This window comes from Camelus dromedarius, chromosome 31, assembly GCF_036321535.1.
Source record: "Camelus dromedarius isolate mCamDro1 chromosome 31, mCamDro1.pat, whole genome shotgun sequence".
In the NCBI taxonomy this organism is placed as follows: Eukaryota; Metazoa; Chordata; class Mammalia; order Artiodactyla; family Camelidae; genus Camelus; species Camelus dromedarius.
Window position 1 is genome coordinate 19,846,226 of NC_087466.1, and position 13,502 is coordinate 19,859,727.

Genomic DNA, 13,502 nt, shown 5'->3' on the forward strand with positions numbered 1-13,502 from the left:
GTGGAAGGACGCCCCGAGCCGAGGCGGCTGCGCGGGACCGATGGTGCTGCTCCAGCCTGGCTCCCGCCGTCCGCTTTCATCAGCCAGCGCTCTGCTTCCCACTCTCCCGCCGCGAGGGCGCCTTTCCCCGCCCTCCGGAACTTTGCGGCTGGAGTGTGCTCTTCCCCGTCGGCCCTGTTGGCGACCGGAAGCGGAAGTGCTTGCTGGCGGCACCCGGGAGGTCTCCGGGTGGTGGCTGCAGCGGCGGCGGAGCGCGCCATGGAGCACGTGACGGAGGGTTCCTGGGAGTCGCTGCCTGTGCCGCTGCACCCGCGGGTGCTGGGTGCGCTGCGGGAGCTGGGTTTCCCGTACATGACGCCGGTGCAGGTACCCAGCGCGGGCCGGGGGGAGGAGGGCCCTCCGTGCGCAGGGGGCAGGTGAGGAAACGGAGGCTCAGGGTGGGCCAGGCAGCCGCTTAACACGGCCGGTAGGTGTTAGAATTAGGACTCGCATCCTGGAGTTTTCGCCCAGGCTAGGACTTTCGCCACGTCTTCCTGCTGCCCAGCCTCGAGGGATGATTAGTGATCGGCAGGCAGAGGCGGCAGGCGGCGGCGCACCTGTGCCAGGGTCGTCACAACACTGCCCCCCGCCCCCGCCCTTGGGTGCTCGGGTATAAGTGCCCGGTACATATTCTGGCCCTGCCCACTCTAGCTGTGAGACCTCAGGCAAATGATTTAACCTCTCTGTGTTCGTTTCCTTTCTCTGTGAAATGACGACAGTAGTGTTACCCGACTCAGAGGGTTGTTGTGAGGTTACATAAAACAATGTTGGACACGTTATGGGCGCTCGATAAACATTACCTGTTGTCATCATTATTTTGGGGGCTAAGTGAAGCGTCCTGCCCTGATCTGTTCATTTATCCAAGTAATTTATTCTGGACATACGTGTATCAGGTACTCTTTCTTAGGCTCTGGGGATTTTGCAGTGTTGGTTCCCACTCCTGGGCCTTGTTTTCTGAAGCAGCAGAGAGAGAAGGGAGTAAAGGAATGAGGTTAATTTCGGCTGCTGTTGAGTGTTATGGAGGAGACAGTGACGAGAAGGTACAGGATAGGGAGTAAGACGGGGCGTTAGGAAAGGCCCCTCTGAGGCGGTGGCATTAAACTGATACCTGAATGACTGAGAAGGAGCTGCTGTGGGGTTACTGGGGACAGGATGTTCCAGCAGAGAGAAATACCAGTGCAAATACTCTGGGGCTGGAAGTGATCTTGGAGGGACAGCAAGAAGGCCTTTGTAGCTGGAGCATCATGAGAAGTGTAAGAGACAAGCAACCTGGATGCTCGACTGCACAGGGTCTGTCTTGTAGGAGTTTGTACTTTCTTCCAAATGCAATGGGAAGCCATCTTCCAGGGGAAGCTGCAGGAAGGGAAGGGATGTGACCGCTGTGTAGAGGATGGACTTGCAAGGAGTCAGAGAAGCAGCAAGGTCAGTTAGGCCATTATCAAGTTAGAGGTGATGGTGGCTTGGAGTAGAGAAGAAGCAGTGGATACTGAGAAGTCAATTCCGAGATAGCTTGAGGGTTGCTGAGGGACCAGGCATCGGGGCACGCAAGAGGAATGTAGAGGGACCCTGAGGTTTTCGTCCTTAGCGACTGAGTGGGTGGTGGCATCATTTAACAAGATGAGGAAGGCTGGGGTGGGAGTGGGGCAGAGGGGACAGGTTTCAAAGGGAAAATCAAGAGTCCCAGATGCCAGCTCAGCTCACTTCTGCTCCACGCCGTCTGTGTAGACACCACTGCTGTGTTACCTGTGAGCCAGCCCCTCACAAAGGCTGCCTCTGAAGACTCTGCTGAGAGTCCACTTTATGGAGGGGTCCAGTGTGACCAAGGTCAGCACTGCATTCCTCAGGCTTGGGGCTTCATCTCTGGAGTCACGGCATCCTCTAACCAGGGCTTTGCCATCTCTCTCTTCAGTCTGCAACCATCCCTTTGTTCATGAAAAACAAAGATGTTGCCGCGGAAGCGGTGAGTACCTTGTGTAAATGCAGCCCATCCTCCTGTTTTCCCTCCAGAATGACCTGTGAGGAAAAGCAAACCAAAACTTCCCCCCTTTTCAGGTCACAGGTAGTGGCAAAACACTCGCTTTCGTCATCCCCATCCTGGAAATTCTCCTGAGGAGGGAAGAGAAGTTAAAAAAGAGTCAGGTGAGGAGAGCTGAGTCATCAGAGAGTTCACTGGTCAAAAGCTTGAAAAAAATAAGAAAAATTAAATACAGCCTGTCCCCATTACTTGCGGAGTCTGTATTTATGAATTTGCCTCCTCCTTAAAACTTATTTGTAGCTCCCAGAAGCAGCGCTCGCTGTGCTTTCGTGCTCCTGCGTGGACTTGCGTGGGGCAGTGACAAATTGAAGTCACCTGTTGGCATGTTCCCAGCTGAGTCTGAACAGGATGAACCTCTGCCCTCTCTTTCCAGCCCTCAGGCTGCACACAAGTGTCTTTTTCGCAGTCTACTTACTGCTTGGTTTTTTTTATTTGGTGGGGGGGATGATTTCACTGTATAAAATGACTCCCAGACACAGTGGTGAAGCACTGTCAAGTGTTCCTGAACGCGAGGAGGCTGTGATGTGCCTCAGGGAGAAAATCCACGTGTTGCTAAGCTTCGTCCAGGTGTAGTAACAGTGCTGTTGGCCATGAGTTCAGCGTTGATGAATCAACAGTATATAGTAAATAAGGTGTCTGTTTATTTGATTGACGTATAGTTGACTTACAAAATAAGGTGTCTTTAAACAGAAGTATACTCAAAATCAGCTTATATATTGACAGGGTGACAGAAATGTGACCAGAGGCTCACAGGAACCTAACCCTGTTTCCCCAGGAGCAATGGCCCAGTATCTGCTGGACCATTGCCAAACAGCGTTTGTCGCCACTCTGTAGAACAGGACTGCTTTGAGTAGTGAGAACGGAGTAATTCAAACTACAGTTGACCTTTGAACAACACGGGTTGTTGGACTGGGCAGGTCCACTTGTACGTGGAGTTTTCCAGTAGTGAATGCAGGTCTACACAATCTGAGGTTGGTGTGATCCTCAGATGCGGAATGGGGATACGGAGGAACCAGACTGGTTATACGGAGGGCCGACTATAAATAATAGGCAGATTTACGACTGCAGAGGCTTGGCGCCGCTAACCCCCGCATCATTCGAGGGTCAACTGTCTGATACGCACTGTGACCAGATGCTGCTGAAAAAGCCCCGGAAGTGCTGCTTCTCTGGGAACTTTGCTCCATGAGCTGGAGGGCGTGGGTGACCTCGTGTGAGTTTGGCTCTGAGCCCCGAGCACTGCTGATCCTGTCCTTTCCCCCGACATGGGCAGGTCGGCGCCGTAATCATCACACCCACGCGGGAGCTGGCTATTCAGATAGACGAGGTCCTGTCCCACTTCACGAAGGCCTTCCCACAGTTCAGGTAAAGTGGACGCAGGGTCCCTGTTAGCCGCGGGCTGTGATTTTTGCCTGACCTGCTCACCCGTTTCTCGTTTAGCCAGATCCTCTGGATCGGAGGCAGGAATCCTGGAGAGGATGTTGCGAGGTTTAAGGAGCACGGGTAAGATTGCTTTCTCTTACTCATTTCTTTGTTTGCTCTTGCACTGAACCCAAGAGGAATCGATGCAGAATCTGGGCCTAATCGGAACCTCTCACCTTCAGCAACCCACAGGACCCCACAAAAAAAGGGTTTTCTTCAGGCCAACCTCCCATTTTGCTTGTGGGCTCCTTCCCACGTGGTCCTGATGAACATCCCCCCCGGAGTCTCACCTCCGCAGGGGAGAAGGGTGTCGGAGTGCGGGTCCCGCTCTTCCCGGGCAGAGCATATGGGGCTTCGGGCCCTTGCTCTTCTCACTCTGGGCGGAGGGATACAAAGCTTGGTGTCTGGAATCCCAAAGATCCCCAGATCCAGGGAGTTTGGTCAGTGTGAACTTTGTTTGCACAGTGGAAACATCATTGTGGCAACCCCCGGCCGCCTGGAGGACATGTTCCGAAGGAAGGCCGAGGGCCTGGACCTGGCCAGCTGCGTCAGGTCCCTGGACGTCCTGGTGTTGGATGAAGCGGACAGACTTCTGGACATGGGGTTTGAGGCGAGGTACTGGATTTTGGACTTCATGGGCTTTGGGTGGCAGAGGACGAAAAGGAGACCAGAATGGAGTTCTGTCACTCCTTGACTACCTCTCTTAGCCACATTTGCATTTCAAATCATCAGGTGGTTTGATCCTTCAGATTCTACCACACTGAATTCCAGTTCTTTTATCTTTGATGTTCTTAAGATGTGTTTTCCTTCATGGTTTCTTTAACAGTTTTTGTGTTTTTTAACAAATAAATAGCTTTATTGGGATATGATTCCTATTACATAGTTCACCCATATAAACTATACAGTTCAGTAGTTTTTAGTCTCAAAAAGTTAATTCTTAATTTCACTCTTTTAATTGCACTCTATTATAAAGCATAATTATATGCTTAATATTGGAGAAACCTTGGGAAAACCAGAGTATGAAGACATAAAGATCGCCCATAATCTCACCTCCCAGTAGTAGCTACTATAAATATTGTGATGGCTTCCAGTCTTTTAAAACACCTGTTTAGTATCATAAAGCACCATTTGTTGATTATGCTGATAAAGGAGTGGTTAAGAGGAGCCCTCTTTTTTTTTTTTTTTTTAGTATAAACACCATCCTGGAGTTTTTGCCGAAGCAGAGGAGAACGGGCCTTTTCTCGGCCACTCAGACGCAGGAGGTGGAGAACCTGGTGAGAGCAGGCCTGCGGAACCCCGTGCGCATCTCGGTGAAGGAGAAGGGCGCCGCGGCCAGCAGCACCCAGAAAACCCCTTCCCGCCTGGAGAACTACTACATGGTGAGCATGGGGCATTCTCGCTGATTCCTGCAGTTCAGTGGTGACGCGGACTGGGCTCTGAGGTTCAGCATGGTGATTGTGGGTACAGGACCGTGCTGTGTACTTGAAATTCAGTAAGAGCAGGTCTTAAGGGTTCTCACCAAAAAATAGAAAAGGGAACTAGCTGAAGCGATGGAGGTGTCAGTTAACTCGATTCCGTAATCACCTCACAGTGTACACATACATGAAGCCACCACATTGTGCACCTTCAATATATACGTGCTTAAGTATATATAATTTTTTTGCCAGTTATATCTCGGTAAAGCTAGGGAAAAAGTATTATAAGCTAAAGCGATTTACTGAAAGAATTACTAATTTTCTTTTACTTGAACTGCTTTCAGTAAGCTTAGTTCTGGTTTTTCTTTTTAAATGATCAACTATAATGTTTTAACAACTTACTAGATTTTTGTGTTTCTATTTACTTGAAAAATGATGTAATTTTTTTAAACTTTTACTGCCTGTATGTTTTATCAATATGTATGCATTCGTATTCCCACTAATAGATGTTAACTCTTAGCAACTATAACAAATAAGCAAGCAAAGAATAATAATGAGTGCTCTAGGGATTAGCTTTCAGTTTGCTAGGAAACTAAATCTATAAAGTGATACCCTGTGGCACATATTAAAATGCATTTGGGGACAGAGCTCGGACACCTGGTGTGTGTGATGATACTTGTCATTGAGCAAGTAAGTGAATAAGTTAATGTCGGCGTGACTGTATTTTAAGCATAGTCTCCAAGGACGGTATGTATGGGCCTCCTACCCGCAAGTGATCATACGTTTTCAATCTCTACACGTGCGTGGGCGTGCTGGGTGCAGGCGCGGGGAACCTGGGTTCCCATCCCATTAGTATGAGCCTGAGTTGGTGGACGGCACAGCCAGACATGCAGGTGAAACACAAAACCAAATGCTAGGCTCTCTGAAGGAGGCTTTGTTGGGTGACAGTGTTCTGCTCTGTAACCTAAATGTTTGGTATTTTTGATTTGCAACTGGGAATTGCTGAATTTGCAGCAGTAAATCCTTACCTGTAGTTTCCTCACAAGGCAGTGGGAGGGCTTTTGGAAAAGTGATTGTTAGCAATGAGGCTGCCCGTCTTCAATTCTCTCCCGTCTCTGGGTCGGGCCAAGAAGCATCTAGAGAGGATGGTCAGCCAGGGTGGCAGCGCCATTTGGGAACTGGGAGAACCACAGGCCAGTGTCACTGCTGGACAAGGCACATCTAAATCGTGCGTCCCTGGCCAGGGGACGGGGCTTTACTTTTGGCTGAGAGGGGCCCCTCAGCTCCTGAACACGGTGACATGTTCACAAAGCAGTGGGCTCTTTCCACACCAGTGTCCCTATTGCTGTGGACCGTGAGGGGTGAGGGAGAAGGCTGCTGGCCTTTGTGCCAGTTCATGGGGGGATTGAACGTAGAACAGAGTTTGCAAGTCAGGAAACTATATCTGGTGCCGCTGCCTCGAGGGTATTTTCGCAATCAGACCTCGTTGTTTCTGCCCGAGGCTGGGTCTGCTAAAGCCAGGAGGCTGGCTCTTCCCTGGGGAGGGAGGGCGTGGTGGGAGTGCAGGGGTGAATGAGGGCGCCCAGGTGCACATCCGGGATCTGGCCCTTCCTAACTGAACTAGGGGAGCTTCCCAGTTCCTCACCTGGGATGTGGGGGCTCGAGTCGCACCCTCTTCACAGCCTTGCTGTGAGGACTGGTTTGCTAATGCAGTCCCTATGAAGGCTTGCAGGCCCGTGCTTGGTACGTGGTAAGCACTAATAAATTAGCTTCGGAGCCCACTGTGGCTGCTGTTGATCCTGCTCTTCTGCATTGATTTAAGTGACTATGTTTAGAGATGTCTGAGTGTGTGAGACAGAAATTCCAAACTGAGGATTTGGTTTTGGTGAAAATAGGGGGAAGGCATTCAGGGGGATATAGAGGCCCCCAGTTTAGGGGCCTGAGTGGAGCGCTTGGTTGTCTGGAGTCTGCTTCCATGGAGGTCTGTGCAACGGTTCTGTACATTCTGCTCTGGAAACCTGTGTTCACCTTAGAGCAGTGATTTCTGAACCTGGCTGTGCCTCAGAACCTCCTGGGAGCTCGTAAATGACACAGGTCCAGTTCCAGACCCACCTAGTTGTGATCTGCATGCTGTGTCTGAGAATCTGCCTTGTAAAGATCTACCCTGGAGACGGCGCTGTGGCGCGTGGTACTGTCTGCATGCTGGGATTTGGGAACTGCTCACTGCACAGGTGACCCCCAGGCCGCAGTTACGTGATTCTGTAACTTAGGTGTGTCAGCTGCACGGGCTGCTCTTCACCCTGTAGACTGCCCGGCAGACGGAGTAACATTCTGACCAACGTCTGTCCTTTTCCTGGAGGAAATTAGATTCCTTAGAATTTAAGGTTGAAACTGAAAGTAGCTATGGGGTTATTGTTGTCAGCAAATTTGTTTTTATTTTACTGGTTTTCCTTTTTGTTTTGCAGGTGTGTAAGGCAGATGAGAAGTTTAATCAGCTGGTACACTTTCTTCGAAATCACAAGCGGGAAAAACACCTGGTCTTCTTCAGGTACCCCTTCTGGACTGTGGTAGCAGAGTCCGGGCTTCAGCCACAGTCAGAGTGTGCGCGTGCGTGTGCCCTTCAGCTCTGGGATTCCCTTTAGGTTGCTTCTCTGTTAGGAATGCGTTTGGCTGCTACTAACTGAAAACCCGACTTCTGCAGCTCAAGCGGAGGGGTTTATTTTTCTCCTCTTTAAAGAGTCTGGAGGTAGGCAGGTCCTGACGTTGGTTTCTGTCCCAGCAACATCAAGGCCAGTGTTCCTGCCACTGTCTTGGCCGTTCCTTCTTGTTGGCCACCTCCTAGTTTTAAGATGACCACTGTAACACCCACTGTCACCTCTGCACTGAAAGCAGATAAGGGAGGAAAGGCCGAGAGGGGAGGAAGGGCAGTGTTGGCTATATCCGACCCTTTTAATCAGAAGTGCAGAAGGCTTTCTCAGAACCAACCCCTCCCCAGCTGACTTTGCTTTCATTGTATGGGCCAAAGGTGGGTCAGCTGGGCACCTCTCACTCCAAGAGGTGGGGAAAATGGGAAGCTGTCCCAGCCTCTGGAGGAGAGGGAGGTGAAAGGAGGAAGTGGTTGGGATGGCGTTTAATCAGCCAGTCTGGGGTCTGCCACACGGGAGGTTTTGTCCTGTTGTCAGAATGCAAGAGAGGAACAGATGTGTGCATGCTTTGGACTGCTTTTTCTCCTCTAAACATACCTGTGGTCTTTCTTTCTTTCTCCCCTCCCCTTCCCTATACCAAAAGAACTTTATGTTTCTTTTCCATCCATCATTTTACCAATAAAATGCATTAGCTGTACTGACCCACAGTTAGAAATACAGCCTGGTATGTACACACACACACAAAGCTGAAACAGATTTCACAAAACTACACTTGCCTAGGAGGGACACATTCTGATGCTTTTTATTTCGTTCTAATTAAAAAAGAAAAAATGCTGGTCCAGACTCAGTAAATTAATTTCAGGACCCACCAGATTGCTTTCAGGACCTGTGGACTATGACCCTCAGTATGTAAAACTGCTTTATCATGCACTGATGTGACTTGTGGTGGAAACAGCGAGCAGTCTGGTAGCAGTCACTGAGAACAGTATTTAAGACAGAAGTACCTAGACAAGAGTTGGCCCAAATTGGACTCCTGAGCCTGGGATAATGGGAAGAACGCTGGAGATGGAATCAAACCTTCCTTTTGGTCCTGGGTCTGCCACTCACCTGTATTTCCTCTGTAGCTTCAGTTTCCTCATCTGCAAAAGGATGTGACGTCACTTTGGAATCTCTCAAATAAAAAGAGGGATGAGGGGCTTAGGGTGAACTGTATTAGAAGAGTGGTGCGCAGGGAGCTCACAGACTCCCTCAGGAGAAGTTGGGTGCCCAGCCCCTAGGGAGGACAGGATCTGGGGGGCCCAGAGAGCTCTGTGGCCTTCTCTAGGGCACGGCCTCACTGGGATGATGCTGCTCCAGCCCCTTTTTGTCCTCGACTAAGGTCCAAATATGTAGCGGAAGGACCTGATTGGTCTAACTTGGGTTATCTGCACCCTTGGGAGTCACTGGGGAAGCAGCAGTTCCCCAAAGGAAAAGGAGTGAGACTGTTTGTACTTAGATGTCACGGTTTTCATTGTGAAGGATGACTTCACTGTAGTTAGTTTCTCAGGGGGCCAGGGATGGGAGTACATCATTGGGGTTTTAACTCCTGCTCAGAGGGTTTTGTCAAAAGATGAGCCTCTCACTGGCTGAGAGCTCAGCTGTGGATGATCTCTACGGCCCTTCTCCTCAAGAGGACTGGGTCATTCCACTGCATCCGGTGCTCGCGCCCCCCTCCCCCAAGTCGCCGAAGGACCAAGACAGCCAACGGCTCTAAGCCCTCTCGCCCCTCTCGCAGCACGTGCGCCTGTGTGGAGTACTACGGAAAGGCCCTGGAGGCCCTGGTGAAGGGCGTGAAGATAATGTGCATTCACGGAAAGATGAAATACAAGCGCAACAAGATCTTCATGGAGTTCCGCAAACTGCAGAGGTGGGTCCGCTCCCTTGGAGGTGGAGATCTCCAGCCACTCTGCTCTTCCGCCGGGTCGCTCTGCCTCGAAACCTGCACGTGTCGTGGCCCTGCCTGGAGCCTTCTTCCTCCTCTAAGCTGGTTATCACGTCTTCTCCGTGAAGGTGCCCAGATCCCCTCCCTCCACCCTGACCCCATGACACTTGGCTATACTGACTTCCTTACTTGCCCGTCAGCTTCCCTGCTAGACTTCAGGCTCCGTAAGATCAGGAACCTGTGTGTTGTGCTTCTCCTGGCTCCCCCAGTGTTTGGCTCGGGGCCGGCCAGTGGGGGTTTGGACAGCTGTGTGTTCAGTGGGTGGACAGAGCGGATAGAAAGTCTGTTGAAGGCTACACTGTAGGGAACTGGTGTTTCTACTGACCGTAACTTGATTCTGTTTGTGCACAGAGATACCTTTCTGTTTTTCTTAATCATTGGCTGTTAAAAGCAATCTTTTAGGCAAAATGACAGACCTGACTGCTAACCACCTCAGTCTGGGAGGGAAAATTTCATGTTTTTAAATGGCTGCCAATGATTAGACTAAACGCAGTTTCCTTCCCCACCAAATGGAAATACGCTTTTTTAAAAACTCCTCTCCGTGTCTCCTCCCCACCTGCTGTTTTCACGGGGAATTTCTCAAGTCCTGGAGATGCTTAGGGGGAAGAAAAATCAGAACGTTACTGTTACTAAATATTTGCTTCTGTGAGAGGTTCTGCAGCCTGAGTATCGCTGTCGTCATCACCAAGATCAGAACAGGCTGCTGGCTGGTGGTGGAAATGGCAGCCTCCTCACTTGAGTGCTTTTTTCCTGTTTTCCAGTGGGATCTTGGTGTGCACTGACGTGATGGCCCGGGGAATAGACATTCCCGAAGTCAACTGGGTGCTGCAGTACGACCCTCCCAGCAGCGCAAGGTACCGCGTGACAGATGTCCCCTCTGTCCAGGAGTCCCGCCTAACGAAGTGAACCCTGAGTCAGATACACTTAGTGACGGTTGTTAAAACATTCTCTGAAATAGCAAAAATAGGCGAACCGGTGAGTGAGGTATTTTCAAATACTTTTGAAAGTTCTTGCAGAAATGCATAATAGAATGTTTAAAGGAAGACAGTATGTACACCGTATGTGAAAATTCCAGTTATTCTCCGAAGGCAAGCCTGCGCTCCTAATGAAAGCCTCAAAACACATGAGAAGCCTGTAAATACAGACTCCTACGCAGACAGTTGTTACTTCCGGGTGGGGGCTCACAGGTCACTTTCGTTTTCTTTTTTATACGTTTCATTGTTTCCCAAGTTTTCTGCTGGGACCATGTCCTCCCACCGGTATCATCAGAGCGGCAGAAATTTAACTTTTATAGTTCACAGTAGATGTGTGACACTCTTACCTGGCTTGCAGTGTGTATTTTAATCAGCAGCTCTTCTAACACCAGTAAGTGGCAGGGCTGGGGTTGAGCCGTGGATTCTGGCGGCTCCTCGTGTCACTTTAGATGCATCCTCTGCGCGGCTGCAGACCTGCCTGGGCTTTGCTCAGCCACCATCGCGTGTAACCGTGGCCCCGTCCCTTGTTGTTCGCAGCGCCTTTGTGCATCGCTGTGGCCGCACAGCCCGTATCGGCCACGGTGGCAGTGCGCTCGTGTTCCTCCTGCCCATGGAAGAGTCGTACGTCAGCTTCCTTGCCATTAACCAGAAAGTAAGCCGTCTTCCTTTTCCATACAGAACACCCAGTGCCGGGGTGGTTGGACTTCTTTTCCAGCAGGTGGTCCAGAACTTAGATTAGCGGTTGCAAACTCACAGGGGCCAGGCTGGTGATGTCAGTGGGGAAGCTGCTGGCTTTATGTCTGTGGAGAGGCTCCAGGGTGGCAGCCACTGCCCGGTCCCAGCTGAGTGTCACTACCTGGGGACACGGACCTAGTGTTGCCATATTTTCCAACTAGAAATCACGATTGTTACATAAAGTCTGATTTTAAACTTTTCTTTAAAAAATTTAAAATACTTTCTGGATCAAGTTAAATACTTGGGTTGTATTTGGGCTTTAAGACTAAAATGGATTGTTTTACCTTTAGTTTTATTGGCTCTGGCTCTGATGGGGTAGCCTTGGGGATGAAGTGATTACAGCCAGAGAGTGACAATGTGGTCCCTGTGCAGTGCCCCCTGCAGGAGATGAAACTCCAGAAAAACACAGCAGACCTCCTTCCAAAGCTCAAGTCCATGGCCCTGGCTGACAGAGCTGTGTTTGAAAAGGGCATGAAAGCTTTTGTGTCATACGTCCAGGCTTATGCGAAGCACGAATGCAGCCTCATCTTCAGATTAAAGGGTACGTTGTTCTCTTAATTGTGTCTCCATCTGAAACATCTGATAGTTTTATAAGTATTACAAGTATGAAACCATTTTGTCTTATAAAAATGTGAGTCCTGTGTCAGGGTTCATGTTTTGTAAACATTTAAAAGAAAGCCTTCCTTGGTTTGAGTAGACAGAGAATACACTGGCTGTTGAGTATTCCTTTTTAGTTGAAATGAAATAATTCTAATTAAAAAGAACATTAGATCGTTTGGTTAGAAAATATATTGCCGGGAATACTCCATGGGTTGATGCTTGTAATCCTACTCTGGGTGCGCTAACGCCAGTGTTTTGGTTTAATCAGATCTTGATTTTGCTAGTCTTGCTCGAGGTTTTGCCCTGCTGAGGATGCCCAAAATGCCAGAGCTGAGAGGAAAGCAGTTTCCAGATTTCGTGCCCGTGGATGTCAATACAGACACCATTCCATTTAAAGATAAAATCAGAGAAAGGCAGAGACAGAAGCTACTGGAGCAACAAAGAAAAGAGAAAACAGAAAATGAAGGGAGGAAAAAGTTCATAAAAAATAAAGCTTGGTCAAAGCAGAAGGCCAAAAAGGAAAAGAAGAAGAAAATGAATGAAAAAAGGAAAAGGGAAGAGGTAAAGTTCGCAGTTTTATTATTTAAATACTCAACGTAGAATTCTGGATAAATTTTACTGTAGCAGGTGATGGTCTTCTAATGGGAGTCGCATAGGAGTCTCAGATTTCTGTTTCACGGGTGGCTCGGGCGGGGAATGGGCCGTTTGTGGAAGCTGATCTGAGCACATGTGGTTCCTGGTTAGAAATGGCTGGTCTCACCTAGCACGCTGTGGCTGAGGAATGCAGCAGTTTGTCGGTCTCTTCTGCCCTTAGGGTTCTGACATTGAAGATGAGGACATGGAGGAACTGCTTAATGACACAAGGCTCTTGAAAAAGTTTAAAAAAGGCAAAATTACTGAAGAAGAATTTGAGAAGGGGCTGTTGACAAGTGGCAAAAGATCAGTCAAGACAGCAGATTTGGGGATGTCAGATGCGGAGGATGACGGCTGACTCCCACCCCTCAGGTGAAAGGCTGGAGAGTGAGGGGAGGACAGAGAGCGGGCCCCACTCTCGCGGCCGGCCGGCGTTTGCTCTCTCTGAGAATCAGAACTTCAGGAGACTCCCGAGAAGAATCGCCTCTCCGAAAGCTGTTGCTTCAGACTGGGGAGGTATGAGGGCTGCACACTCGTGTTTTACTAAAAACGCACTGGCTTTGAAGAAGCCTGGCAGAAGAGAATGTGAGATTCTTTGGGTGTAAATAATAGATGTCAGTATTTATTTTGATGGGTCACTTAGAATTAAAGAGCTCATTTTTTGGGTGACTTTTTTATACCTTTTTTTAACATAAAGATACTGAAGTAGGCTTGATTTTAGGTCTTTTAAAGTTCCTCAGTGTTTCCAGGCGCCTGCCTCCCTGGCATCCTTGGCCCCAGGCTTTAGCTTTAATCTCTCCGATGTACCGCACAGAACCCCCCCACAGCCCCAGCACCGTTTTATTGGCGGGGATCTAAAAAACAGAGAAGGCAAGTCATTCTGGGAAAGAAAATTACAATGCCTTCTGTTGAATGAACTCTATTTCCTTCTAACTGATTGTGCCTTTAGCGTATGCAGGGGGCCGCCCAGTGTCTCCACCAAGATGGATGGAGCGTTTGGGTCTGGGGTCAGCTTGCAGCACTGAT

The 13,502-nt window shown here is 49.4% G+C and overlaps 1 protein-coding gene across 4 annotated transcripts; it reads left to right on the forward strand.

Moving 5' to 3' along the window:
- The first annotated feature begins 195 nt into the window (after nucleotides 1-195).
- Nucleotides 196-13,145, forward strand: DDX55 (DEAD-box helicase 55). Of its 4 annotated transcripts, XM_064481286.1 has the most exons (15): nucleotides 282-366; nucleotides 1,765-1,863; nucleotides 1,949-1,999; nucleotides 2,092-2,178; nucleotides 3,345-3,436; nucleotides 3,512-3,574; nucleotides 3,959-4,108; nucleotides 4,683-4,872; nucleotides 7,374-7,456; nucleotides 9,328-9,459; nucleotides 10,296-10,388; nucleotides 11,046-11,160; nucleotides 11,616-11,784; nucleotides 12,112-12,404; nucleotides 12,658-13,145. In XM_064481286.1, exons 2-15 carry the CDS (start codon nucleotides 1,840-1,842, stop codon nucleotides 12,832-12,834), a joined length of 1,719 nt encoding a protein of 572 aa, XP_064337356.1. In that variant the 5' UTR covers nucleotides 282-366; nucleotides 1,765-1,839; the 3' UTR covers nucleotides 12,835-13,145. The 4 variants fall into 4 exon arrangements, with proteins under 4 accessions (XP_031298395.1, XP_031298391.1, XP_064337356.1 ...); XM_031442531.2 differs by lacking the exon at nucleotides 1,765-1,863 and having other exon boundaries at nucleotides 200-366; XM_064481287.1 differs by lacking the exon at nucleotides 1,765-1,863 and having other exon boundaries at nucleotides 316-416.
- The last annotated feature ends 357 nt before the right edge of the window (nucleotides 13,146-13,502 follow it).